Source organism: Palaemon carinicauda, chromosome 23 (assembly GCF_036898095.1).
Source record: "Palaemon carinicauda isolate YSFRI2023 chromosome 23, ASM3689809v2, whole genome shotgun sequence".
NCBI lineage: Eukaryota > Metazoa > Arthropoda > Malacostraca > Decapoda > Palaemonidae > Palaemon > Palaemon carinicauda.
The window spans coordinates 91,625,774-91,652,638 of record NC_090747.1 but is presented as its reverse complement, the minus strand read 5'-3'; the positions used below and the strand labels follow the sequence as shown (position 1 = coordinate 91,652,638).

The window sequence follows — 26,865 nt, the reverse complement described above, 5'->3', positions numbered from 1 at the left end:
TTTTTAGGATTAACTGTTTCATATTTATTCATCCTTGTTATTTATCTCAAATGGTAATTATTTAATTTCTCACTTGAAGTTTTATATATCTTGATTGGTAATATATTTTGTTATTTTTTATATCTTTTATTTTGTCTTTTACTTCATATTCTAACTCTATTGGGGCCCTTGAACTATTAGCATTTTGCATTTCCAAATAGAAATTAGTAATAACAATAGTCAGTATAGACTTTCACAGAGATGCTGAGTGATTTCAATCTTCTTTTTCCCTCTTTGACAAAAGACTATGGTGTCTGGGATTTTGATACACAACTGGGCTACATTACAATTAATGAAGATGGGGAAACACGCAAGTTTGTCTTTGAAAATGCAATTTCTATTTTGTATTTGCTGGAGTGTTAATTCAAAATGAGCAGAATCTTATTTAAATGTAGAAGTAAATTCGAAAGCTAGCTATTCTTATTTAGGAATTTGATTATTTTGTCTATAGGATTTACAACAAGTGTTAATTGACTTTGAAGTCTAAAACAATTGAGATTGAATTTTGAGATCTCTAAACTAATTCTGTGAAATAAAAACAACTTTTTTTAAAGCAGATGGATTTTTTTTTTATTGCTGCTGCACACGTGTTTCCAGCAAATATGGAAGTATAAACAAGAAAAAAATAATAGCTGCTGTTTCCTACACAAAGTATACCACAGGATAAAGTTGAGTATCAACAGTGTTTTCTTCTACAGATGGAGGATGCAGTGAAAGCCAGTTTTTAACCATGACGAGCACAGATCTCTTCCTCTTCCATGCTAACTTGGAGTGGTATATGCCTCCTTCTCCGGACTCAAAGCTCAAGCTTAATATTACACAGAAAATTGCTAATATTATTTCCATTGTAAGTATTGGTTTAAGCCTCAGTACTGTATTATTATTGTTATTGTCATTGGTATTTATTATTATTATGATTATTGCTCTTTTTTCAATATTAATCTTACCCGATAATCATGTAGCTGTCAACTCCGTTGCCCGACAGAATTCTACGGAAGGGATACGCCAGCGATCGCTATACAAGAGGGGGGTGTACTCAACAGCGCCACCTGTGGCCAGGTACTGCAGTACTTCTTGTTGACACCACCTCAATTTTTCCTCTGTCGTGCCTCCGGCTAGACCTACATGGATACGCTGTTGATTCTGGAGTTTTTGCTCACGATTTGGTGATGTATTTGCTCTAGAGTTTAGCTTTCGCTATTCAGGAAGTTTTATCATTAGCTTAGCTAGCTTTTGGAATTAATTTGATTAATTATGGTGACGAAGAGAGTATGAACTCTCTTTCACTTTTAAATGGCCGACCCTTCCCTTAGACGGAAGTGTTGGTGTCTTAAGAGAGTATAGACTCTCTTTCTTAATTTTGCTTAACAAAAGTTATAGATTTATTTTATATCTCTCCGCCTTTTATAGGCCTCTTTGATTAACTTCCTTTTATTATAAACTTATTAAAATTAATTTTTATATTTGTTTATATTCGACCTTTCCTAATAGTAGGCGGTCTTTTCTTGGTACCGAAGTTAATTAACATTGAGCCCGTCATTTCGGTTTTACCTGTTAACATATTATGCTATTTTAATGTTTTTGAAAGAATTTCTTTGATAGTCTCGTACTGTTTTCAAAGTTGAACTAACGTTTTGTTTTGTCTCTGCAGTTGTTGACGTTCAGAACGTTCAACTTGCGCTCTATCGTTACGATAGAGAGAGAATTTTCACGGTGTCACGTTGCAGTAAGAGTAAACCGTTTCTAGCGTTTTGTTCATTCTTTCTTAGCTTAATGGTTTTAATTCTAATAAAGGAACTTTTTATTTGGGAAATCTTTCAGTTTTTTTCCTTTAACAATAATATGTTTTAACGATATATATGATTGGGCTCTTCTCTCAGGTTCTAAGTCAAGAGAGAGAGAGAGAGAGAGAGATAGAGACGGAGGGAGAGAGAGGAGGATAAACGTTTCGTTCAAGCGAGTAACGTTGTTATCGTTTTTGCTCTTCTCCCTAGTCTCTTTAGGGGAAGAAGGTAAACGTTTCTAGAGTTTTATTCTTGTTCTCAAGCTTTATGCGGTGAGAGATTTTAAACGTAGTTTATTTGATCTAGTGTTTAGTCTCTTTCCAGCCACTGAATTATTTATCTTTCATTAGATTTTTCTGTTACATTGTAATTCTGTTTTCGCAATTACTAACTTTTAAGGAAGGATAGAATTGCGTGTTTCAGGTACAAACCACTTAAAGTTTCGAGTTCAGTGAAATAAGTGCAAACAGAAAATCAAAAGTGATAAGTGATAAGCGCAAAGTGTTACAGTGTTGCGTTCGAGGGTTCGTCTGTTCGTGCCAGTTGTTCGCCTAGTCTGGGACCTCTTACAAGCTCCCAAGCCCAGGGGAGAAGTAATGTCGAAGGACTTATGGGTTCAGCAGGCCTTGATCGACGAACAGACGTTTTTCCCTCCGTGGTTTCGGGTGTATCTACACACGTTGCCGACGTGATCACCCCACCCACACAAAGACGAGAGAGCCCTTTTATTCCTCGTCTGCGGAAGAGGTTTCTCGCAGAAACCATGGACCAAATCTTGCAGCTTTTAAGTGCAAGTCGGTCCCTTCCGCACAAGTCCAACTCCTAGGTGTAGCCATTAGCCCTGGGTCAGTTCGGACTTGCTGCAGTACGACAACTGCACACCTCCCAGAGAGGCAAGGTGGTATCGCAACAGGCAGTAGCTCCGTCTGTTGCCGCACCAGCTGTTTTAGACCCTCAGTCTCAACGGACAGTAGCTCCGTTTGTTGTTGTCTTTCTTAAACTCTAGTGGTCTTTGCTGCAGACAATGCAGTCTCAGCTTGCGGTGTTGATGCAGGAGTTTCAGGCAGAGAAGGTTTATACACCTCCTCCTGCGAACGCTCCTCCTCCTCTGCGCAGTACAATCTGCCAGACGTATGAGGTTGAGGTTCCTCAAGCTACCTCCATGCGTGAGCTGCCGCGTTGGGAGTTGCCAGATACCAGCGCTGTGCAGCAACCTCCACTTTCCTTGAGGCAGGAGCCTCTTACCACGCAGCAACCTCCTCAACAATGGGGGCAGGAGCCTTATGCCTTACAACCTCCTCTACCCTTGAGGCAGGAGTATCTTGCATTACAACTACCCTCGAGGCAGCAACCTCTTGAGGTACGACAACCTCTACCATCCTTGAGGCAGCCACCTCAACTCTCGCAACAACCACCTCCACTTTCCTCGAGGCGAGAACCTCAACTCTCGAGGCAAGCACCTCAAGAACCTCAACTCGTGAGTCAAGAGCCTCTCTCTGCGCAGCCACCTCAACCCTTGAGGCAAGCGCAACTCTTGAGGCAGGAACCTCATGCTATGAGTCAGCCACCTCAACGCATGCATCTGCCACTTTCTCCTCAGCTTGAGCCTCTTCCCATTCAACTTGAACCGCAGTCTATGCAGCTTGAGCCTCTCTCTGCGCAGCTACCCCCTCAATCCTTGAGGCAGACGCAACTCTTGAGGCAGGAACCTCACAGGATCAAACCATGAGGCAGGAGCCTCATGCTATGCGGCATCCTCCTCAACCCATGAGGCAGGAGCCTCATGCTATGCGACATCCTATGGGCTCTCGTGGCATGGTTGGTTTCGACCTGGCCTTTCATTAGAAGGGTCTAGTGTTCGATCCCAAGTATGAAGTAGAAATTTATTTCTATTTGAACACGATGTTGTGTTGATATTTATCCATATTGACTCATTAGAGGTAATTTGTATGAATTACTACCAATTGTGTCACGTGGTGGCCCGGGAAAATCTGGTAAAACTCTCTGGTAAAGAGACTGATGTCTCACCAGGTAAATCCTCGGACAGCTAGATTAGTGTCAGGTTCAGATTTCTTTTAAGCATGAGCCTCATCCCATGCAGCATAAGCCACACGCCATGCAACATGCTCTGCTTACCTTACAGCATGCTCTACATACAGCATGCTCTGCATACAGCATGCTCTGCATACCTTACCGCATGCTTCTCAGTCACACATCTTTGGTTGTTGCCAACTCACTAGACTGTCAAGCAGTTTCATAACGTTGCCTTCTAGTCTGCTGCTTTTGCACCAGTGAAACCCTCACTGAGAGAACTTAGCTTTTCTCGGATATGGTCCCTGTAGATGAGAAAGTGCTATTCTCCCTCCTTCTGATATTCCCTTGAGGACTCTGTCATTTGGAGAGGAGCCTTTAGCTGCGTAGCCTCTTATGGACTTTTATTTAAGCATAACATGCTTCCAGGGAAGGTAATGGTTCCACTTCAGTCGCTAACCCCGTCTGTTACCACACCTGCTCCCATAGACCTTGAGCTGTGTTGCAAGACATGCAGTCCAAGCTTAGTCCTTGTTAGAGGATTTTTTGTTTACGGAGTCAGTGTGTCACTGGGAAGACGTTCAACAACCAGCAGAAGTGACTTGTTGTGACGCAGTGCGGCAACCTCAGCAACCCGATAAGGAGTTGTCTGTACGACCCAGACAGTCTAGACAGCTTCGGGTTGTCACTGTACTTCCTCGCTTCCCCATGGTTGACAGTTCACAGACTGTGCAGCAGTACCATGATCTTGTGTCCGGCTCCGTCAGACGACTGGCTTTTAAGAGCTCCCACAAGTCGTCGCTGTCTGGAGATTCTCAGATGGACTATGGATCTGACCAAGGAACTGGGCCTCCTGGTCAATTTTGAGGAGTCCCAGCTCGTCCCATCCCAGACCATTGTCTACCTGGGTATGGATCTTCAGAGTCGAGCTTTTCGGGCTTTTCCGTCGGCCCCAAGGATCTTCCAAGCCCTAGAATGCATCCAGAGCATGCTGAGAAGGAACCGATGCTCAGTCAGGTAGTGGATGAGTCTAACAGGGACACTTTCATCGCTGGCCCTGTTCATCGTGTTAGGGAGACTCCACCTCCGCCCCCTTCAGTATCATCTAGCTGCTCACTGGATAAAGGACATGACGCTAGAGACGGTCTCAGTCCCTGTTTCCGAAGAGAGGAGGTCTACTCTCGCGTGGTGTAAGAACAGCTTTCTTCTCAAGGAAGTCTACCTTTGGCTGTTCAGAAACCCGACCGCCGTCTCCTCTCGGACGCATCAGACACGGGCTGGGGTGCTACTTTGGACGGACAGGAATGCTCGGGAACATGGAATCAGGAGCAAAGGACACTTCACATCAATTGCAAGGAGTTGTTGGCGGTTCATCTGGCCTTGATAAACTTCAAGTCCCTCCAGCTTAACAAGGTGGTGGAGGTGGACTCTGACAACACCACAGCCTTGGCTTACATCTCCAAGCAGGGAGGGACTCATTCGTGGAAGTTGTTCTAGATCGCAAGGGACCTCCTCATCTAGTCAAAAGATCGAAAGCTCACGCTGGTAACGAGGTTCATTCAGGGCGATATGAATGTCATGGCAGATCGCCTCAGCTGGAAGGGTCAGGTCATCCCCACAGAGTGGACCCTTCACAAGAATGTTTGCAGCAGACTTTGGGCCCTGTGGGGTCAGCCTACCATAGATCTGTTCGCTACCTCGATAACCTAGAGACTCCCGTTGTATTGTTCTCCGATTCCAGACCCAGCAGCAGTTCACGTGGATGCTTTTCTGCTGGATTGGTCCCATCTCGACCTGTATGCATTCCCGCCGTTCAAGATTGTCAACAGGGTACTTCAGAAGTTCTCCTCTCGCAAAGGGACACGGCTGACGTTGGTTGGCTCCGCTCTGGCCCGCGAGAGAATGGTTCATAGAGGTACTGCAATGGCTGGTCGACATTCCCAGGACTCTTCCTCTAGGAGTGAACCTTCTACGTCAACCTCACGTAAAGAAGGTACACCCAAACCTCCACGCTCTTCGTCTGACTGCCTTCAGACTTTCGAAAGACTCTCAAGAGCTAGGGGCTTTTCGAAGGAGGCAGCCAGAGCGATTGCCAGAGCAAGGAGAACATCCACTCTCAGAGTCTATCAGTCTCAAGGGGAAGTCTTCCGAAGCTGGTACAAGGCCAATGCAGTTTCCTCAACCAGTACCACTGTAACCCAGATTGCTGACTTCCTGTTACATCTAAGGAACGTAAGATCCCTTTCAGCTCCTACGATCAAGGGTTACAGAAGTATGTTGGCAGCGGTTTTCCGCCACAGAGGCTTGGATCTTTCCACCAACAAAGATCTACAGGACCTCCCTAGGTCTTTTGAGACCTCAAAGGAACGTCGGTTGTCCACTCCAGGCTGGAATCTAGACGTGGTCCTAAGGTTCCTTATGTCATCAAGATTTGAACCTCTCCAATCAGCCTCTTTTTAGGACCTCACATTAAAAATTCTTTTCCTCGTGTGCTTGACAACAGCTAAAAGAGTAAGTGAGATCCACGCCTTCAGCAGGATCATAGTTTTCACATCTGAAACGGCTACATGTTCCTTGCAGCTCGGTTTTTGCTAAACGAGCTTCCTTCACGTCCTTGGCCTAAGTCGTTCGAGATCCCAAGCCTGTCCAACTTGGTGGGGAATGAACTGGAGAGAGTACTTTGCCCAGTTAGAGCTCTTAGGTACTATCTAAAAAGGTCTTAACCTTTACGAGGACAATCAGAAGCCTTATGGTGTGCTATCAAGAAGCCTTCTTTTCCAAGGTCTAAGAACTCAGTTTCTTACTATTCAGGCTTCTGATTAAAGAAGCACATTCTCATCTGAAGGAAGAAGACCTTGCTTTGCTGAAGGTAAGGACACATGAAGTGAGAGCTGTGGCTACTTCAGTGGCCTTCAAACAGAACCGTTCTCTGCAGAGTGTTATGGATGCAACCTATTGGAGAAGCAAGTCAGTGTTCGCATCATTCTATCTCAAAGATGTCCAGTCTCTTTACGAGTACTGCTACACCCTGGGACCATTCGTAGCAACGAATGCAGTAGTAGGCGGGGGCTCAGCCACTACATTCCCATAATCCCATAACCTTTTAACCTTTCTCTTGAATACTTTTTATGGGTTGTACGGTCGGCTAAGAAGCCTTCCACATCCTTGTTGATTTGGCGGGTGGTCAATTCTTTCTTGAGAAGCGCCGAGGTTAAAGGTTGTGATGAGGTCCTTTAGTATGGGTTGCAGCCCTTGATACTTCAGCACCTTAGAGTTGTTCAGCCTCCTAAGAGGAACGCTGCGCTCAGTAAGGAAGACGAACTTATTAAAGGCAGAGTAATGGTTCAAGTCGACTTCCTTACCAGGTACTTATAATTTCATTGTTATTTTGAATAACTGATAATATGAAATACGGGATACTTAGCTTCTTGATATACATGTACACTGGTTTTCACCCACCTCCCTGGGTGTGAATCAGCTACATGATTATCGGGTAAGATTAATATTGAAAAATGTTATTTTCATTAGTAAAATAAATTTTTGAATATACTTACCCGATAATCATGATTTAATTGACCCACCCTTCCTCCCCATAGAGAACCAGTGGACCGAGGAAAAATTGAGGTGGTGTCAACAAGAAGTACTGCAGTACCTGGCCACAGGTGGCGCTGGTGAGTACACCCCCCTCTTGTATAGCGATCGCTGGCGTATCCCTTCCGTAGAATTCTGTCGGGCAACGGAGTTGACAGCTACATGATTATCGGGTAAGTATATTCAAAAATTTATTTTACTAATGAAAATAACATATTTACTGTTCCTACGAAGTGTTTAAACTCTCTTGATTAAGAATATCATCTGTGACAAATGCTTTGTTCAGTGATAGGAGTGAGGGGAAACTTCTCCCAATCGTTTGGCTGATGCCTTACTTTAATTCAAATGCCAACAAGTCAGGATATAACTTTCAGTTCTGCTAGTCAAGAACCTTTTATTTTGGCCGTGCAGCTTCATTATTACGTATTTTTTTTTAATATGTATGATTCAAGAACAACAGTGTTATATTCCTTGGCACACACATGTTAGTATTTAGCAACTGTGAATACTTTTCAAGTATATTCACTTATTTGCAGGCATTAGAAGTATTCTAGGAACATATTATAAAAGAGAAGCCCAGTAGTTGTCTCCCTGTCATTGGTATTATCAAGCAATGAATCATGCTCTTAACCCTATTGCATATCGTACTGTTTTGGGGGAATCAGGACTTCGCCTGTGAACATCACTCTCTTTTCTTGTATCAACTGGCAGTCAGCTGTCATAGCAGCATAGATATTTATTACTGTAATAGTGATTTTATCTGCAACTGGAACAACAGAAGAGGGATTTTTACCAAAGCCAGAAAACTCAGAGAGAAAAACTCGAGCCTCTTTAAAATTAACCTGCCAGGGATATGTCTACTGAGCATCTCATGGAACTACTAAGGAAACTTAATTGCCTGTATAGGTGTTGCAGGAATATGAGTAAAGGGTTCGGTGGATGAGTGTGTTTGGCCATGTATTGATCCCCATGACCATGATTTGCTGAAAAGGGAGGAAGAAAAGAAATTTAAAACGAGGAGAAAGAAAGCACAGCTATTCTTCTGTTACCTCCTCTTTGCCTGCAAGGTTTACATCTTTTCTTTTGGGCTGCTAAGAATGAGTAAAGGCTTTGGAGTCTTCTCTTCAGGGCAAGTCCTACAGGATAACCCATAATTATCTCTCCTGTATGAAAGGCGCTGGTCATCATCATCTTCCTTGCAGGAGAGGGTTGACATTTCTAGTACACTCATTATCTCATTATTTACCATCATTACTGTGGCCATTTGTGTCATATAGCTTTCCATCCGTGTCTGCCAAAGTCTTATGGTACTCGCTAAAGAGAAGCACCTTTTATCTTTGGAAATAGTAGCCTCAGCAAATATGACGTTTCGCACACCCAATACATGACTTTCTAGAAATACTGTAATATGGATTGAATTCTTGTCATTGTTATTCAAGAATTTGTCTATCAGGGAGGTGTCATGAGGCAGTCAAAAGGGGGACTTTTTATAAGTGGGTGTAACTGAAATCCTAATATATGATTGCATCTTACATGTGTTCAGTTTGGAAACGCCTGATCTTATGACTTCAGTCACAGGGACTATGGAGGTCATAGGTAACTAAGAACTATATATTGTGGTGACTAGATGTGACTAGTACTAGAGACTGGTGAGAACAAGGAAGGAACAAGAGAATAAAGTTTCTAGCAGAAACTTTCTCTTTTGATGTGAGGCAAATGAAGATACAAGGTAACAATTGTGAAGGATGAGTTTGGCATCATGGTATCTTCTGATTGCTTGAACCATGGTTGGAGCAACAATCAGAAGATCAGAATAATGGGTAATTTTTTATTACAATAAGAGCACCTGGGAGAGCTGGAATGTGCATCTGAGAAAGTCCTTATCACAAAATAACTTTTTGGGGGAAAGCATGAACATTTACTTCGATTACTCTCGTAGGACCTAGAGGAAAAGACAACCTGCGATGGTTAAAGTTAGGAAAAAGGATATCAGCATGTCTGTGGGAATATCTACGGGAAGATGCAGTACAACTGGAAGGGAAGATGCAGTGCTGTTGCTGAAAGACTGGAAGAAACTACATCAGGAATGAGAGATAGAATACTGCATATATAGCAGCAGCAGCTAAAATTTTTGATATAACTGAAATTGTAGGCATAGGAATGGCCACAACAGTGGAAACGGCAGCCAAACCAAAAGTAGTAGACATCAGTAGCATAGCAGATACTGACAACAGAATTGCAAAAAGTAGTAGTTGCAGGTGTGGAAACAGCAATCATAATATGTTGGGCAATAGCAGGTAACTAGAGCTTGTTGTGTGGCAGCAGCATGTAAAAAAGGCACAATATTCTAGGCACAGCTAGCAAATTTAACATAACAGGCATGACATATGCAGAAAGCACAGCAGAAACAGTAAGAGTAACTATTGTCACAGCAGGCAGCTAATGAGATGGTGAGTGCGGGCGAGTTGCCCTGCCCACTCTCCTGTCAAAGACTCTTCACTTTGACCTTTGGCTCAGGACTAAGAGGGGTGAGTAGGTGAGAAGTTGACTTCAAAGGACTTGGGTTTGTATAGCTATTAAAGGTACAAATTAATTTTTAAATTTAGGACTGCTTCCTTCGCATATACAAACCTTTCATTCTTTAAAGTAGGGAGACTCGCTTATTGGTTGATAGGAAGTCCCCCTAGAACCAAACTGGTTGGTTCTCTTGACGGGAAATGCCAGTCTTTCTGGTCGCATGAGAATGAAGACGATGACTCCAGCAACTCTGTATGAGCCCATCATAGGGATGAATAGGCTAAAAGGGCCTGGCCAGTCCTGGTTAAATGAAAGAATCTTACTCCACTGAAGGGGAGACATGTTCTGGAATTAAATAACTGGTGCATGGTGGCCATTGGGTTGGTATGCATGCTACCATCCTCCCCCTTGTTAAGGAATGATAGAGGAGAACCATTACTTACATGTAGTCTAATAAGAATGGTGATCGTAAATGTAGCTTACCAGTATCAATGTCAGATCCGTTGTGTAACTACAAATTCTTTATCCCCAGGGGAGGAAGAAGAAGAGCCAATCGTTCTCTCTTTCCACCCGACTTACATCGAACGCGTTAATACAGTCAAGGTTTTTTCTGTCCCATATGGGAGCTTGGCAGGCGATACAACTACTTGAGCAGCCATCACATGGTTAAGAACTAAACTGTTATACTTCCTTCCTTAGGTCAAACTCTTCATTGGCAATCGGCAGAGGAAGAGCTTCCAGTACATATTGGAGTGCGGTAATCGTATCACACTTCACCAACCCTGATAAAACTCACTGATGTAGAACCAAGTTTTCTTTGCACCTGAAGTGTACTCCTTGGTATCAAGCCAGGGGCATGTACCCAGAAGCTTCAGTGATTGACGAACTCAATGAGGAGAGCAAAGAGATAAACGTTGTCTCCGGCATTGTCTTGGGTGTTATCAAGAATGACATTGGTGAAGATTTGGTCTTCCTAAAAGGAAGCCACAATCTACACTTGGAATAGGGGGGAATAATTTTGACAATCATTCCCCTGAAAATCATTGGGAGTGTAGATTTATCTCACGTTGAGCCAGAAACTGATACAGTGTTCATCCTTTCACCCACTTTGAAATTCCTGCTTCGTCTCATCGTTAACCTGAGGCCAAAATCAACTATTTGAACGTAATAGTATAAGAGAAAGATCTAACAGCCTTGGATATGATACAACGGTATGTCTATACTCTTCACAACTGAAGTCAAAAGAAAAGTCTTTGGCTGGAGAGTGGGCAGGGCTACTCGCCCCAGCTCGCCACCTTTTGTTTGCTACCGCTTTAATGATTTCCATAGGTGCTCTAGCCAAACTAAATACATTTCCCTACTTTAAAGAAAAAAAAATTGTATAGATGTAGGAAGAAAAATTAGTTTGTTCCAACACGAATACTTACCTCGAACTACTTTCTTAGGAGTTACCTGTAATCTCCTCTCTACCGACCAGAGTTTTGTGTAGTATACCCTATACCCGTTTTCTATGGAGGGCTAACCCGGGAGTGAGAGAACGTGCCCCGAGGGTAGCCTTTGAGCTAGGTCGAGGTCCGCTTGGGTCCCGTGAGTCAGTAAGTTCTCTGGTCGTGACGTGATACCATACCCTCACGTCGCTCTCGTCTCTCTCGACCCTTTGTGTCTGCCTCGTGTGTCCCGCGTGGTTACCGCGTGGTAGCTTTGTGCTTATCCCTTGTGTTCTTGTGTGTTCACTACCCTTCCTTGTGCTTCCCAAGTGTATCCCTTTGATTCCCTTCGTTCCTGTGTCTTGTGGTTGTGTGCTATGGAGCAGATCCGCCGTTGTCCTGGGCCTAGAGCCGGAAAGTCGTGTGGAGTGTTCCTCTCCAAGCCCGAAGTGGACCCTCACTCCCTTTGCTCTTCCTGTAGGGGCAGGATGTGCTCGCCATCGGATACGTGCATTGAGTGTGTTGGTTGGAGTGAGATTCAGTGGGTGCGATACGGCACGAAGAAAAAGAAGTCGTCGAAACGTTCGCCCAGGAAATCTAGCGTCTCTTCGCCGCTACCGTCACCCAGTGGACGGTCCGACGGGGCTTCTGTCTCGCCTTCCCCTACCCAGAGTAGGGGACGAGGTAAGTCCGTTGTGGGGAAAGAGCCGAGGGTTCTTCCCTAGGAGTCTAATGTGTGTGAAGTGGGGGTTGCAGGGACTTCTCAGGCTAGTGGGGAGCCTGGTAGTGCTGTGTCGGGGGGTTCTGGAGACTCTGCCCTTGTGCTTGGGGGGCACGTTTCCTCCGACGACCCCTTATGGTGTAGTAATGTTGTACCTGTTTCTTCGCCCCCTTCGTGGGCCTGTGTTTCAGGTTCTTCGGCAGGTGGCGACGCCCAGGGTAAGTTAGACTCCACAGTAAGTGATTCCTTCGGGTGGAAGCTCCCTGAAACGCCAGGTAGGTCCCCTATGCAGATGGAAGAGGGCCTGGATACCTGGTTCCCTAGTGTAGGGCGTCAACCCTCTTTTCCAGCTCCTCTGACGACGGTCCCAGAAACCTTCCTGCAACCCTCTACCTCGGGTACGCAGCGAGTCACGAAGCCCTCCGTAGCCCCCGCTTCTGCCCGTCGTGCGGGTGGTACAGTTTCGTCGGGCTCTTCGGATGGTGGGGCTTCGTTCTCTTCAGAAGAAGAAACCAGGAGGAGACATCGGCGCCGGAGGGAACGGTCCAGGAGCAGGCGTTCCCGCTCAAGATCCCGTTCGAGGTTCAGCAGGAGACGGTCCCGCTCTCCACGGAGGAAACACAGGAGGAGTAGGTCCCCCGATGGTGATTGGGTCTTCGTTCCCCGTAAGTCTGAGTTGCAGTGTTCCCCGGACCGGCAATCCAGGGATTTCTCGCCACGAAGGCCATCCTCCAGGCGAAGATATGACCCTCGCAGGGAGAAATGCGAGAAGGCCACTTCAGGCAGGCGTAAGGCCGCGAAGCTTCCGGTTCACCCTGCCCAGCGGGGGAACCGTGCTTCTTTACGGGCAGCCTGGCCGAATCAGCCCAGCTGGTTCGGTCTTCGGACTTTAAGGAACGGTTCCCTCCGTCGGGTCAGCCCACGGGATCCACGTCCTCGTCCCCCAGAGAGAATGCACGAACGGTAGTCCTCGCCGGCACGGCGATGCCAGTTCTGACCCCCGAACCTGGTGCCGAGGTTTCCGCAGGGGAAGACCGGTACCACCGCAGGGGAGTGCCTGTTGTGCCAGAACCAAAGCGCCCGGTGGGAGTGCCCGGTGACTCGGCTCCTCGGGATCAGGCCGAAGGTTCTGCTGATGGTAGGGAAGGTTCCCCGACCGAGTTCTCGGCCTATCGGAAAGTTATAGGCCTGATCCGAAGGCATCATAGAATTGAAGAGCCGGTTACAACCGATGAGGACTACTGGAGGTCCAGCCTGACCCGCTTGATGCAGGCACCCGTCCAGCCGAAAACCTCCCTGGCCCTACCTGTGGCCCGAGATCTCGTCCTGGGACGGGCTCACGTCGATAGAGTTGTGGCAGGCAATGCCGAAGCTCCCAAAATGCAGAGCTCTTCGAAGTTGCTCCAAGGGCTCAAGACACAGAGCAGGGTTTGTGTGCCAGAAGGACAACGACCGGGAGCCTGCAAGGTGGAGCCTGCCCTCGACGTTCTGGGACAGGGTGCCTCGGAGGACAGAGCCTCTTCAGCCACGATTTGTTTTCCACAGTCGGAGGCTGCGATGATGGAGGAGATGTCGAAAGACCTAGTTCACGTCTCCTCTTGGTTGGACTGGTGGGCTTCCACACTGGTAGGTGTGCAAGCCACATATGACTTGACGGACCCAGAACAGCAAAGCCTCCTGAGGGAGCTTATCATCTCCGGGGGCAAGACCCTGAAGTTCCTCATGTATCAGTCCCTTGCCCTGTCAGCGAATTGGGTTCTTCGCAAAAGGGACACCATTCTGGCGAAGCTTTCCCGGAAGGTCCCAGACAGAGAGGCGAGGGCCATGAGGAGCCTTCCTGTGTGGGGTGACTCCTTGTTCCCCTTGAAGGAGCTAGAGGAGATCATGGAAAAGGTGGCTAAAAGAAAAGAAGTGAACGCTCCCAGGCCTCCACCTGTAAGGAGGCCCCCCTACAAGAGGTCAGCCTCAGACGGTCCCTCTACTTCTCAGGCCCCGCCTAACCTGATGAGGAGAGAAGCCCCTTCTTCCTCGTGGGCCTCAGCGCCTCAGCCCCCCCGTAGAGGAGCTCCAGCAGCGTCGGCCTCGTTTAGGACAGGATATTCTGCCTCCAGGAGAGGCCGTTCAGGCCGCTCCTCCAGGAGGAGGTAGAGTGGGAGGCCCCCTACTCCTGCCCAAGCCTCAGGTTGGGGGAGGCCTCAGACTACATTGGCAAGCATGCAAGGCTCACGGAGCAGAGTCCTGGACAGTATCCGTACTGAAGGAGGGGTACAGGTTACCGTTCTTGACAGAACCCCCCCCCCCCCTTTAATTCCGGCCAGCCTGTCAGAGTAGTTGGCACCCAAGGACCCGTTGAAGAGGGCGGCCCTTCAAGAAGAGGTGTCCACGATGTTGGAAAAGGGCGCCATGGAGGAGATCCTGCACCCAGGGCCAGGTTTCTACAGCCGCCTGTTTCTGGTAGAAAAGGCGACGGGGGGGTGGAGACCGGTGATAGACCTGTCAGCTCTCAACAAGTTTGTGCAAAAGACAGACTTCAAAATGGACACTCCGAAGTCAGTCTTGCTGTCCTTGAGGGAGAAAGACTACATGATGACCATAGACCTCAAGGACGCATACTGCCAAATCCCGGTCCACCGCTCAAGTCGGAAGTTTCTCCGGGTGAAATGGGGTACCCAGATCCTGCAATTCAAGACCCTCTGCTTCGGGTTGTCGACAGCTCCCCAGGTATTCACGAGAGTCTTCACGACAGTCTCGGTGTGGGCTCACGAGCGGGGCATTCGCCTCATCCGGTACCTGGACGACTGGTTGCTTCTTTCCTCCTCGGAGGATGTTTTGAAGGAGCAGGGTATAAAACTTCTCCAGTTTTGCAAGGGTCTGGGTATCATGATCAACCCAGAAAAATCGAACCTATCTCCCTCCACCAGAATGACCTATTTGGGGATGACACTGGATTCCCTACTAGTGAAAGCTTTCCCGTCGGAGGAGAGGATAAGCAATCTTATGAAGATCCTTCTTCCTTTCCTGTCGGGGCAACCCAGGAGGGCGAAGGACTGGCAAAGGCTAATAGGTCATCTGGTGTCGTTGGAGAAACTGGTTCCCCAGGGGAGACTCAGACTCAGAGCCGTCCAATGGAACCTGAAGAGCTTCTGGAACCAACTGGACTCGCCCCAGAAATTAATCCTAGTCCTACCAAACACAATACCCTCCCTGGCATGGTGGCATTGCCGGTCAAACTCGCTCAAGGGGATGCCCTTCGCAACCGACCCTCCCGAGTTGCTCCTATTCACAGACGCCTCCAACCAGGGATGGGGAGCCCATCTCCTCAACGGGACGGCGAGAGAAACCTGGATGGACGGGGAGAAAGGCCTACACATCAATGTCCTAGAGTTGAAGGCAGTCCAGAAAGCTTGCCTGCGCTTCATCGATCTACTAAGGGGAAACACTGTGGCGTTGATGTGCGACAACGCCACAGTGGTAGCGTACATAAAGAAGCAGGGAGGCTTAAAATCAAGGGAGTTGTGCGATCTCGCCCTAGAGATCCTAGATTGGGCGGAAGCGAACCAGATATTGTTATTGGCAAGGTTCATCCCCGGGAAAAAGAACGTTCTAGCCGACGGTCTCAGCAGGATGGGTCAGATAGTAGGAACAGAATGGTCCCTCCTCCCAGATGTAGCCAGGCTCATCATTCAACGTTGGGGTTCCCCGGTGATGGACCTCTTTGCAACCAAGCTGAACGCGCAACTTCCCGTGTATTGTTCTCCTGTCCCAGACCCAAAGGCAGCCTTGGAGGATGCCTTTCAGCACAAGTGGGACAACCTAGACGTGTACGCTTTTCCCCCCTTCACATTGATCAGGCAAGTGCTCAACAGAGTAAGGGCTGCCCGGAACTTAAGGATGACTTTGGTAGCGCCCTGGTGGCCGGAGAGAGAGTGGTTCGCAGACCTAAAAGACCTGACGAGCCATCCTCCGTGGCCACTCCCCGACAGGTCAGACCTTCTACAACAGCCACACTTTCTCAGGTTCCACGACAACCCACAGTCTCTACGCCTTCACGCCTGGAGACTATCGAGCGACTCCTGAAGAAGGAAGGATATTCGGCAGGAACAGCTAAGAGGATGTCGCGATACCTGAGAAGGTCGTCGGCAGCGTTCTACCAAGCGAAGTGGGCCTCTTTCACGAAGTGGTGCGCTTCGAAGCGCATAAAACCCCTCAAAGCCTCGGTCCCAGATATCGCAGACTTTCTAGTATATTTCAGGGACGAGATAGGGATGTCAATCCCAGCTATAAAAGGAGTACGAGCAGCCTTGGGTCAAGTCTTCCATCTGAAGGGCATCGACCTGGGTTCCTCTAGACACATCTCTATGCTTGTCAGGAGTTTTGAACAGTCCTGCCCCCCTCAAACTGTTAGGGTGCCTCAGTGGGACTTAGCTAGGGTCCTGAAGATGTTAAGTAGCCCCCCCTTCGAACCAATGAAGGATATTGTAGACAGGGATCTCACCCTCAAGACAGTCCTTTTGTTGGCCTTGGCCTCTGCGAAAAGGGTAGGTGAGATCCATGGGCTGTCTTATGACGTCTCTCATTCGAAGGGGTGGAAAGAGATCTCTTTCAAGTTCGTCCCTTCGTTCGTGGCGAAAACCCAGAGCCCAGCAGTCTGGGATCCTAAATTCGAGGGGTTCTCTCTGCCAGCTATTCCTAGGACTGGGAATCCTGAGGATTTGAGGTTATGCCCTGTCCGTGCCATTAGAAAATACCTTGAGAGGACTGCACATCTCCGGCCAGGCATCAAGAGCCTTTTCGTCTCCACAGGTGTTACAAAGAAGCAGGTATCGAAGAATACCATTTCCTTTTGGTTGAGACAAGTTATTGCCAGGGCCTACAAGGAGGAGGGACTGGCCTTGCCAGGCACTCCCAAGCCCCATGACATCAGAGGTCTGAGCACTTCCTTAGCCTTTGAGAAGAACATGGCAGTGGGCCAGATCCTTCGAGCGGGCACCTGGTCGAACCAGTCAACCTTTACTGCCCATTACCTCAAGGACTACTCAAGAAGGTCCTTAGACGGGTTCTCCATTGGGACAGTCATCTCCGCGCTCCAAGTGATTTAACGGTGAAGCCCCAGGCAAAATCGTGGATAGCAAAACCAGGAGACAGAGGTTTGTTCCTTTTCACCCTAATCCCCGTTTCCTATCCCTATCGGAGATAACAACACTTATGTAACCATTGAGGAACACGTCTCTGCAACTGCATTACTGGACTCAGTATCAGAAGAATTTTTCAAAGGGTGAGTACTTAGACACTAACGTGAGCTCTTTGTGTAGTTACCCTACCGTCTGTTTTCCCAGTTTGTTTTTGTTTTAAAACCTAGTTCATATCTAGGCTTCTTGGCGTCCGCTTGCTGGGTCTGAAGGTCAGGAAGTCACTCCCACCTCCTAAAGTGTAAGTCTCCTAAGAAAGTAGTTCGAGGTAAGTATTCGTGTTGGAACAAATAAAAAATTTTAAGTAATTTTTATTTTTCCTAACATACTTACCGAGAACTACTTTCGGGTAATGGCCCTCCCTTCCTTCCCCGAGTGCCTTTCTGCCCTTGCAGGGACTTTTTGCAACATCCGAGGAACTTACTGACTCACGGGACCCAAGCGGACCTCGACCTAGCTCAAAGGCTACCCTCGGGGCACGTTCTCTCACTCCCGGGTTAGCCCTCCATAGAAAACGGGTATAGGGTATACTACACAAAACTCTGGTCGGTAGAGAGGAGATTACAGGTAACTCCTAAGAAAGTAGTTCTCGGTAAGTAGGGTATGTTAGGAAAAATAAAAATTACTTAAAATTTTTGATTTTTAACACTTAATTCAAACAAGCTATAGCTAATTCATCTGTTACTTTTAAAAAGCTACTCCTTCAAGCTGGGAATATATGGCAACATTTATATGAACAGTTTTACTTTTTAAGCTGTGAATTAGATTTGTGTATTCTTTGATTTGTGAATTTTTTCACTACTTAGAATGCATTTGCAATTTGTTCTTTTAATCTGAAATGATACTTATCAGCTATGTTTTCCATATTGTTTTACAGGAGGTTCATAGCGACCGACATTTAGCTCTCCAGTTCCTTGATGAAGCTTCGGGAGCAGAAAGCTCGTGGGAACTTCACGTCACTACTCCAGTTGCTGCTTGCCATATCATACAAGGCATACGCACTCCGTGGACTCATCTCTTCAGTGTTGACCTTGAGGTGAAATATTATAATTCTAATAAAGCAGGGAGTCTCAGGGTAGCCTAAGTCCTCTCATGGTTCACGTAAATGTTTGAGGAAGGTAGAATTTATATTTAATATTCTTATACATAACTTTTTTTTCTGGAAATCATTTGGGCATTAGTTTTTTATGTCCTTTTCAAATCTATACAGATCCTTATCTTTATGCATGCGATTTTAAAAAGGTTCTGACTATTATATTTGATATTTGTTATTAACTAATACTGTAATATTTGAAATTACAGGATTTTGCTTGAGCTAAAATTGATAGATTCCTAAGCTCAATATATTTTTTTTTTATATAGCACTGTTAAATTATTTTTAAAGATTTTAGAATTTAGCAAAGTTTACATTTATTGCTTTACAGGAAATTTCAAGAGGCAAATGATTTAATCCAATATTTTGTTATTTAATTTGCATTCAGTTGTAATATACATTTTGGTATGACAAAGGAATACTTAACTTTGTGTACTGAATTTATTTGTTTTGATTTTCTTTTTTATATTTCCAATTTTATTCTCGGTGAATGTCTTGACATACAGAGGACAGTAATATTTTCCATTTCATGAAGATAGTACAGTAAAACTTCAAAGAGCTGGATTTCATGAAGACTTGGTCACATGCTGGTTTTTATATAGGAAAACAAACTGAGATTAGAAAGAAACTAAGAATCCAAACATTTACCAATAAACAATTTAGTATAAATGTGCTACTGTATCATCAGTTGGAAATTTTGAATTTTGATAATAAAGTATAACAAACAGTTAGGTGATAGGGATTTAACCCTTTTACCCCTAATGCTATTTGGAACTTTCCCACCCTTAACCCCCAGGCGTTTTCCGTTTTCAAGCACGTTTCGCAATATTTTTTTTTTTTTAGATCGCGCTGACAGCCTTAATTTTTGTCATAGAGAGGTCAGGTTGGTTTCATTCTTTTGGAAAAGGCCTGAAGTTTCTCATACAGTTATCAAAAGTATGCAAAAAAAAATGCAAATAGCAGTTTTTTGCAAGGACGTACCGGTACGTCCATGGGGGTTAAGGGATGAGTTTTGTGAAACATACCAGTCCGCCCATTGGGGGTAGAAGGGTTAATGAATAAGCAGTTGTAAATTAGTAGCAAATTATAGTAGTGCCTATTCAAATTTATCTCTCTCTCTCTCTCTCTCTCTCTCTCTCTCTCTCTCTCTCTCTCTCTCTTTTGAGAGCTGATTAAGATAGAATAGTATTATATCTCGTGATTACATGATGGTCGAGAGTATTATAAAGCTCACCTAAGATTTGACCTGATCCCCTCCTCAGATCCAGACCTTTGAAGGTTTTTTCTATTTTTTTTTTCAATTATATAATTTTTTCAACCATTTTTTTTTCCCCTTTACATTAGACAGTGGAAATATCGATTTATAGTAGCCTAGATTTTCTGTGATAATTTTCGACTATTGCAATATGGGGTTTGAGAGAATTATTTGTCTTAATAATTAAACTAGGACTCGTAATGTTGGAATCCTTATTTATTCAAATAAACTTTAATGAGCTTTAATTTGATATCGTTTTTAGGAAGGGAATTATTGTCTTTAAAAACAAGTTGTTTTTGTATGAAGTTTAATTATTGCCATAATTTCCTCATGAGGAAAATTATAGCTTTTTCTTAGAAAATTAGCTACACTTAGCAATAGCAGAATTTGGTATCACTTAATTTACTTCCTTTTTAGATGTTCCGTTTAAAATAGTAGGTGTGTTTTTTGTGTTTTTTTAGGCTGCTTTGCACTTTATATCATAGTTAGTGGAAGCAATAATGTTGGTGTTCTTTTGGGGATAAAATACAAAGTCATTTGGTTACAGTTTTATTTATAGTACACTGTAACCTGTTTCACGTGGATTATTATTCCGAGACATTAGTACGTATTTCAAAGTAAGCTTTAAAGAAATTTTATCCTTAAAGTATTTGCTGTTGAATTTCATTATAAGATAGAATGGATAAATAGAATATTTACCTAAAAGAATTTCAAAGTGTATTTATTCAACTCTTATTTCTTTGTGCCCAGCTCTTTTATAAGAATTTTAATGGCTTTTGCTTTCTTGATGCCGTTCGGTTGTACACCTGCTGGTGTCTTTACTTATTTTTGTGGTTAATGTGCCAGTGGATTTAGTGCATATGGAAATCTTTTATGTCCCTTTCCAATTCCCTTATACTGTACACATATCATTATATATTCTGCTGGCATTCAATATTTGGAATATTTGCGCAGATATATGGAATAGTACATCTTTGGCTATATCTTGGTTTGATTTCTTCCCATTTTCTGTATTTTTTTGGTATTAATACATATGATAGAACTCACTAAATGTATATGAACACCCAACTAGAGAGAAATTAACATCAGTGATGTTTTTCTTAACATAACCCTCACTAAACAGGATAGTTTATGGAAAAATCTTATTTGATGTTTTCTACTTGATATTTTTTGGTGGATGTTTTTATCTTGAAAAGGATTTCTGTGGGAAAGATTTTATATATCCTTGATCGCTTTTATAAACTAGTTTCACTTTTCTCCGTAAACGGTTGAAATTTTTTAAAGGAATGTTTCAATAGCTTTAATTCAAAGAGCATTGGTTAGGAAATAGGCTTTTGTTGAAAGGTGAATAATTAGACAGGAAAGCATGAATGTGAGGATTAGTTCTCAGAGAATTTATGTGGTCTGCTGAATAAATGGTTTGCAGAGAATGAGAGAATGTTCCTCAATTTATAAAAAGTTGAGGCAAAACACCAATTATCACTAATGTACAATGAATATACTGTTCTGTATTCAAGTGCAGAAGTTGAAAGGATTATAATCTGCGAAAGGAGTTTAATTTAACTGATTCTATGGTCTTTTCTGTTGGAAATATCTCTATATTTGCTTTTTATGTGATTTTTATTTTAAGTACAGTAACATGTATTTGATAAAGTATCATATAGTGCCCTATAATTTTAAGTACAAAATAGATGAATTACTGTTTGAAAAATTGTGAGTTTAGTCCTTCAAGATGCGTGGTGGACGTAATCTGTGAAGTATGTCTTATACTGTGTCTGAATTTGTTCTTAAGTGATTATTCTTTATTTGTACTCAGGATAGTTTATGCATATGTATGTACAGCATCTCTCATATTGATTTAATTTGCAGCTCTTGGCTGTCACTTTTGTTCTACATTTTAAGGTTGAAGGTCATTTGGTGACCTACTCTTTATAGTTGGTATTTTATATACTGTATATATACAGAATATGTTTGTGTGCATATAATTCCTATACAGCTGTATATTGTTTATAATATATTTTATACATATGTATACTTACTGTATGTAAGCATGTAAATAAACATGTGTACATGTATAAGTTGACCTGGGCTTTTTTTTTAAATATTTTTCTTTACATTATGCTTGAGATCTAATAACAGTTTGCACAATGAAATGCTATCTAAAGTTTGGCATTTATAACTTGAGTGCCAGGTATTATACAATTCTATTTACTAATATACCCTTCTTAATGTAAACTAGTCCAGTGCCTCCGTCTGATGATATTGTATTCTCTTTTTACAAATGTGATGTAATCTAAGTATTGAGCATTACTTAGTGCCTTACTCTAAGAAAAGATATAAGAAATTTTGTATGGTCCTAGTTTTGACAAGTATATTTTGTTCCATAGTTGTGTGTGTCATTGATCCTACATTGCTAAAATTTTATGTTGGATTACATTGCCAGATTGCCAAAATTACATAGTGCCAGATTAATGGATGCATATAACCAGCTGTTGGTACTGGACTAGCAAAGCCTAGGTAGGTTTTATCAGTAGTTCATAGTTCATATTAATTTGAGTTGTTTACATAAATGGTTTTTTTTAGTTCAAGTGATGTTATTTCATGCATCAACATATGGAATCCATGTACTTCATCTGACATTGGATAGTCATCTTTTTATTTCTGATTTCAGGACTTCATTGGTGTGTATCGCACAAGCGAAGGAGATGTACTGAGCATGACGCGGACGTCTCTAGATGAAGGTACTCGTCAGGAGAAGGAAGAGAACCAGTCCTGGTGTCAGGTTTCTGCTGTTTATGGAAAGCTGAAATATGATCCCAAATATCCAATTCTTGGTTATAGTGATGACTCGGTTGCAACTACACCAAAGATAGGTTCCCAAGAGGAACTCGCTTGTGTGGACCAAAGCAATGATAGTGAAAGTAAGACTTTAGTAATGAATGACGGTATTGTTGATAATAGAGTATCCAGTGAAGATCATAATGCTGCTAGTGGTTGTAAGACACTGGAAAAGAATGAGGACAATTCAAGCAACAATATGGTAGGAAGCACACCAAGTGGAAACCATAGCCAAAGTCCTCCTGTATTTCAAGACGACGAGGGCAAGACAAGCGTTACCTTTGGACATGACTAGGAAGTTATAAATGTTAGGTGTTATCGGAAAAGGCTGTGAATATTGCTAGAGTTTATACAGTATTAGGAAATGTGAATTGTTTATTGATGGGAATTTATTTTTATAATGTTGTTCTTTTAGCTTCAGAATAGAGTATTGCATATAAATGAATTTATGTATTCAAAGTATTTAAGAAATATTTAAATATTTGAGGATTAATCCCAGTCATTATTAAGCCTGGAATCTGTTCCACTCAAGGGAAGAGTAGTGAAATAGAATGTGATGGATCTAATGGTATAGAATCATTCACACTACCTAAAGTATGTATGTGATGAGCATAGATATAAGTTAATTTTTTATCATTTGACATCAAACTGTTATGTTTGAAAGTTATTTACTCCGTTCCCATTGACCTTCCTTGAATTTGGCAACTTGATATCTTAAAACCACCTCACATTAGGAAATTTGTTCGATAAAAACCCATCAACGATCTGGTTGCTGTCATATCAATTTCATAGTTCACTAGTGTATAGTGTTCAGAGCATTACTAACATCCTTTGAAAGGTTGTGGTTTTAATTGTTAAGTTAATCGTGTAGTTTTTTCTACATTAGTTTCCATATAGGATGGGTAACTTAGAAATTTTATACCTCTTAAGTGCTAATTTGCTTTTAGGTGCTTTAAGTTGACTGGATGGCCCTTGGTTAGGTTCTTCTCTGTTTCAATATTTACAGGTTTCCTGTATTACTTTGGTCATGTGCATAATTTGGCTCCTGTAAGAGTTTGATGTGACCTATTCATTTTCAGTCATTTTCTGATTGCTATTACTTGAATATTAGTTTGATATGCAGCTTTTATTATTATATTATTGCTGTTTTATATGCCAGCTATTCAAATAAAGGTAGGTGTTCTTCAAAAATCTGTAATGGAATAAGTTACAGTAGAACCAGAGAAAACAAATGACAGACTTTAACTCAACTGAACAGTGACCAAATCTATAGGAGACATGCAGCAAAGTTAAAGATGATGGAAAATAAAGAAAATGAAAAGGGCCTAGTCAGAAAGGATGTTAAAATATAATTTTTAATGGAGCACACTATTAAATGCAAGAGATTGTGCCATGAGATACTCAGGAATATGAAGTACATGTACTGTATAGATATTAATGAATTTTCAGTGTCAAAAATTTATGAGCATAGAATGTTCTACTTTAAAATAGGTCTTTTGTGACAATGCTGATGATACTAAATGTTATTTAAACCCTTTTTTATCCCCAGATAAATTTGTTTCATCACAGCCCCATTAATCATTTACCAATGTTCATGTCTATAAATTGTCTGGGAACTACCAGTCTTTTGTGTGTGAAACTGAAGATAGAGGTAGTCTCGCTACACACTCCCTCTAAATGGTCAGGGTTGTGCCATCACTTGTAGGCATTACTTAAGGAATTTTACAGTGTCCCTTTGGCCCCTAGCTTCACTCACTTTTTAGCCTGTTCCAGTTTCCTTTCTTCTATCTTGCTACCTGTCTTGGCATTCACTTGCTAAAGCACTAGGGAGTTTTCCTCCAGTTGCTCATGGGCAATGAATGGCATCTAAGGACCCGGCACCAGGCCATATGCCTCAAATTCATAATTTTAATCTAAACCTCTCAGTGTTCAGAAATATCTTATGCTAAAATTTCACTCTTTGGGGGCCTGCAATGTAAACAGATCTGCTATCATTTTTCTATTTTATTTTGGATCACTTTTCCTATACGTATTACTAAGTCTCCTTCCATTTATTTTCAAATTTGAAATAATTTATTTCATCACTTCTGCTTCAGAGCTTTTATCAAGATAAGTGAATTTTATGTTTATTAAGTATTTCAGTCACTTGTTATTCTCTGACATCATATTTGATAAAACTTTGTGAATGAAAACTTTTTGTCCTTTTAACTGGGAGTATTGAATCAAGCAAGCTGGAATGGTTGTTGAATCATTAACGGAGTATTTGAGTAATTACAGGGATGGGGGTTTACAGCTTTTAGGCCAGTAATTCAGAGGTTTGGGTGTTCATTTTTTTTCTTCTTTGTGTTTGAGTTTGTGGTGAAAACACAACCCCGGGTCCAAGTCTCTCTGGATCCCCTCCTAACAAAACTGCCGATGGGGATCATATTGAGGTGCTCTTGTGTCTGGTGAAGAGCTTGCAGTGCCTTGTAAGCGGGACTCGGGCCTGAGTGCTGCAGATGCCTAGTTAACCCCAGGAGGATCAAGAAAGGAAGAAACTAAGAACACGATCTCCACCTTTAAAAAAAATTTTATTCTTGATCTAAGAATATAGCTCATTTTCAGTTATTTCATTCCACTTGATTATTTTAGTGTTTTGACCACATGCATATTTGTAATGTATTTTCTTTCTGAAGGTTATGAATTGCAATTTACCATTTATTTTGAGAAAGATTCTTTTTGAAGTATTTTCTTGTGTTCATATAACTACACCTATAATTTTAGTGGGTGTTGAGAGAGGAGAGTTATCAGCTGATAGAAGAGAACAACTGTTTGTTTGTAAGACTAATCTATCTAAAAGATTTTTTGTATAATTTTTTTTTTATCTTATTTCGTTGCCAGTTTCTGAGGGAAAGATTAAGGATTTATTTTTATTATAAATTCCAGGTTGTCTTGATGAAGAATTTTACTGGCATACAGCACTAAATGGTAAATGCTTACTGGATATTAAGGACAACTGTGTTGACCTTTCGAACCAGTTCGCGGGACACAACTAATTTGCATGCAGAGGAGCACAGTACCTGTATTTACCTTATTTTCATTTTAAACTTTTTCTTTTTGTGATGTAGATTAGAGAAGGTTTACTTAGTTTTGCTTTTTAACTATATTTTTATATTTTCTAATATTCATCTGATTTGTACCTTATGCTGAGATTTTTTGCGATTTTAACCTCCTGGTAATGAACAGCTCATTTCATCTAAGTACATTATTTTACTTATGTATTTTTTAGTAATCTCACTTTTCTTAGTAATTATATTCTTCTTGTATCAGTTACCTCTGTTTACAATATGTTTATAGCATATGCACAATTTTTAGTATGTGTTCAATACTGCACCATTAATCATATGTTGTTTAATTTTGACACATGAAACCAAAGTTATTGAAACTTTGGTTTGATGAAATACTGAAAAGGCCTTGACTGTAACTCAAGACTCTGTAAGCATATGCTAACTTTGAGCATACATTCATTTTATTATTATTATTACCTGCTAAGCTATAACCCTAGTTGGGAAAGCAAGATACTATGAGCCCAAGGGCTCCAACAGGGAAAATAGCCCAGTGAGAAAAGGAAACAAGGAAATAAACAAACTACAAGAGAAGCAACAAATAATCAAAATGAAATATTTTTAGAACAGTAATAACATTGAATTAAATCTTTCATATATTTAATAAAAAAACTAAAAAAACAAGAGGAAAAGAAATATGATTGAACAGCGTGCCCAAGTGTATTCTCAAGCAAGAGAACTCTAATCCAAGACAGTGGAAGGCCATGGTACAGAGGCTATGGCACTACTCAAGACTAGAGAACTATGGTTTGATTTTGGAGTGTCCTCCTAGAAGAGCTGATTACTATAACTGAAGAGTCTCTTCTACGCTTACCCAGAGGAAAATAGCCACTGAACAATTACGTTGCAGTAGTTAATCCCTTGAGTGAAGAATAATTGTTTGATAATCTCAGTGTTGTCAGGTGTATGAGGACTGAGAAGTGGAAAGAATAGGCCAGACTATTCATTGTGTATAGACAAAGACAAAATTATCCGTAACCAGAGAGGGATCCAATGCACTATTGTCTGGCCAGTCATAGGACTCAATAACTCAAGCGGTAGTATCTTAATGGTTGGCTGGTGCCCTTGCTGTTAACTGTACATTCCTCATACATTGTCAAAATTTGGGATATCTTTACATGTAACCTGTGTTTCATCACAACCTGATCAATCCTGATTTGCCAACCCTAGCTGTGGTGAATGTTCTTAGGCCCTAAAGTCATCTCTGCACCAAACAGGAAGAAGGACATGTGCCATCTATATATAAATGAGTGATGTACTGCGTTTGGTTATGTTG

The 26,865-nt window shown here is 42.6% G+C and overlaps 1 protein-coding gene across 5 annotated transcripts in view; it reads left to right on the top strand.

The window, feature by feature from the left end:
* Positions 1-23,035, top strand: part of LOC137617235 (serine/threonine-protein kinase 11-interacting protein-like) — an 82,039-nt gene extending 59,004 nt beyond the window's left edge. For 4 of the 5 annotated variants that reach the window (XM_068347187.1, XM_068347189.1, XM_068347185.1 and 1 more), the window contains 3 exons: positions 738-886; positions 18,177-18,335; positions 22,319-23,035. In XM_068347187.1, the coding sequence (XP_068203288.1) occupies positions 738-886; positions 18,177-18,335; positions 22,319-22,780 (770 nt within the window). In that variant the 3' untranslated portion in view covers positions 22,781-23,035. The remainder of the gene's footprint in view (positions 1-737; positions 887-18,176; positions 18,336-22,318) is intronic. The other variant, XM_068347188.1, reaches the window with a different exon arrangement.
* Positions 23,036-26,865: the final 3,830 nt, after the last annotated feature.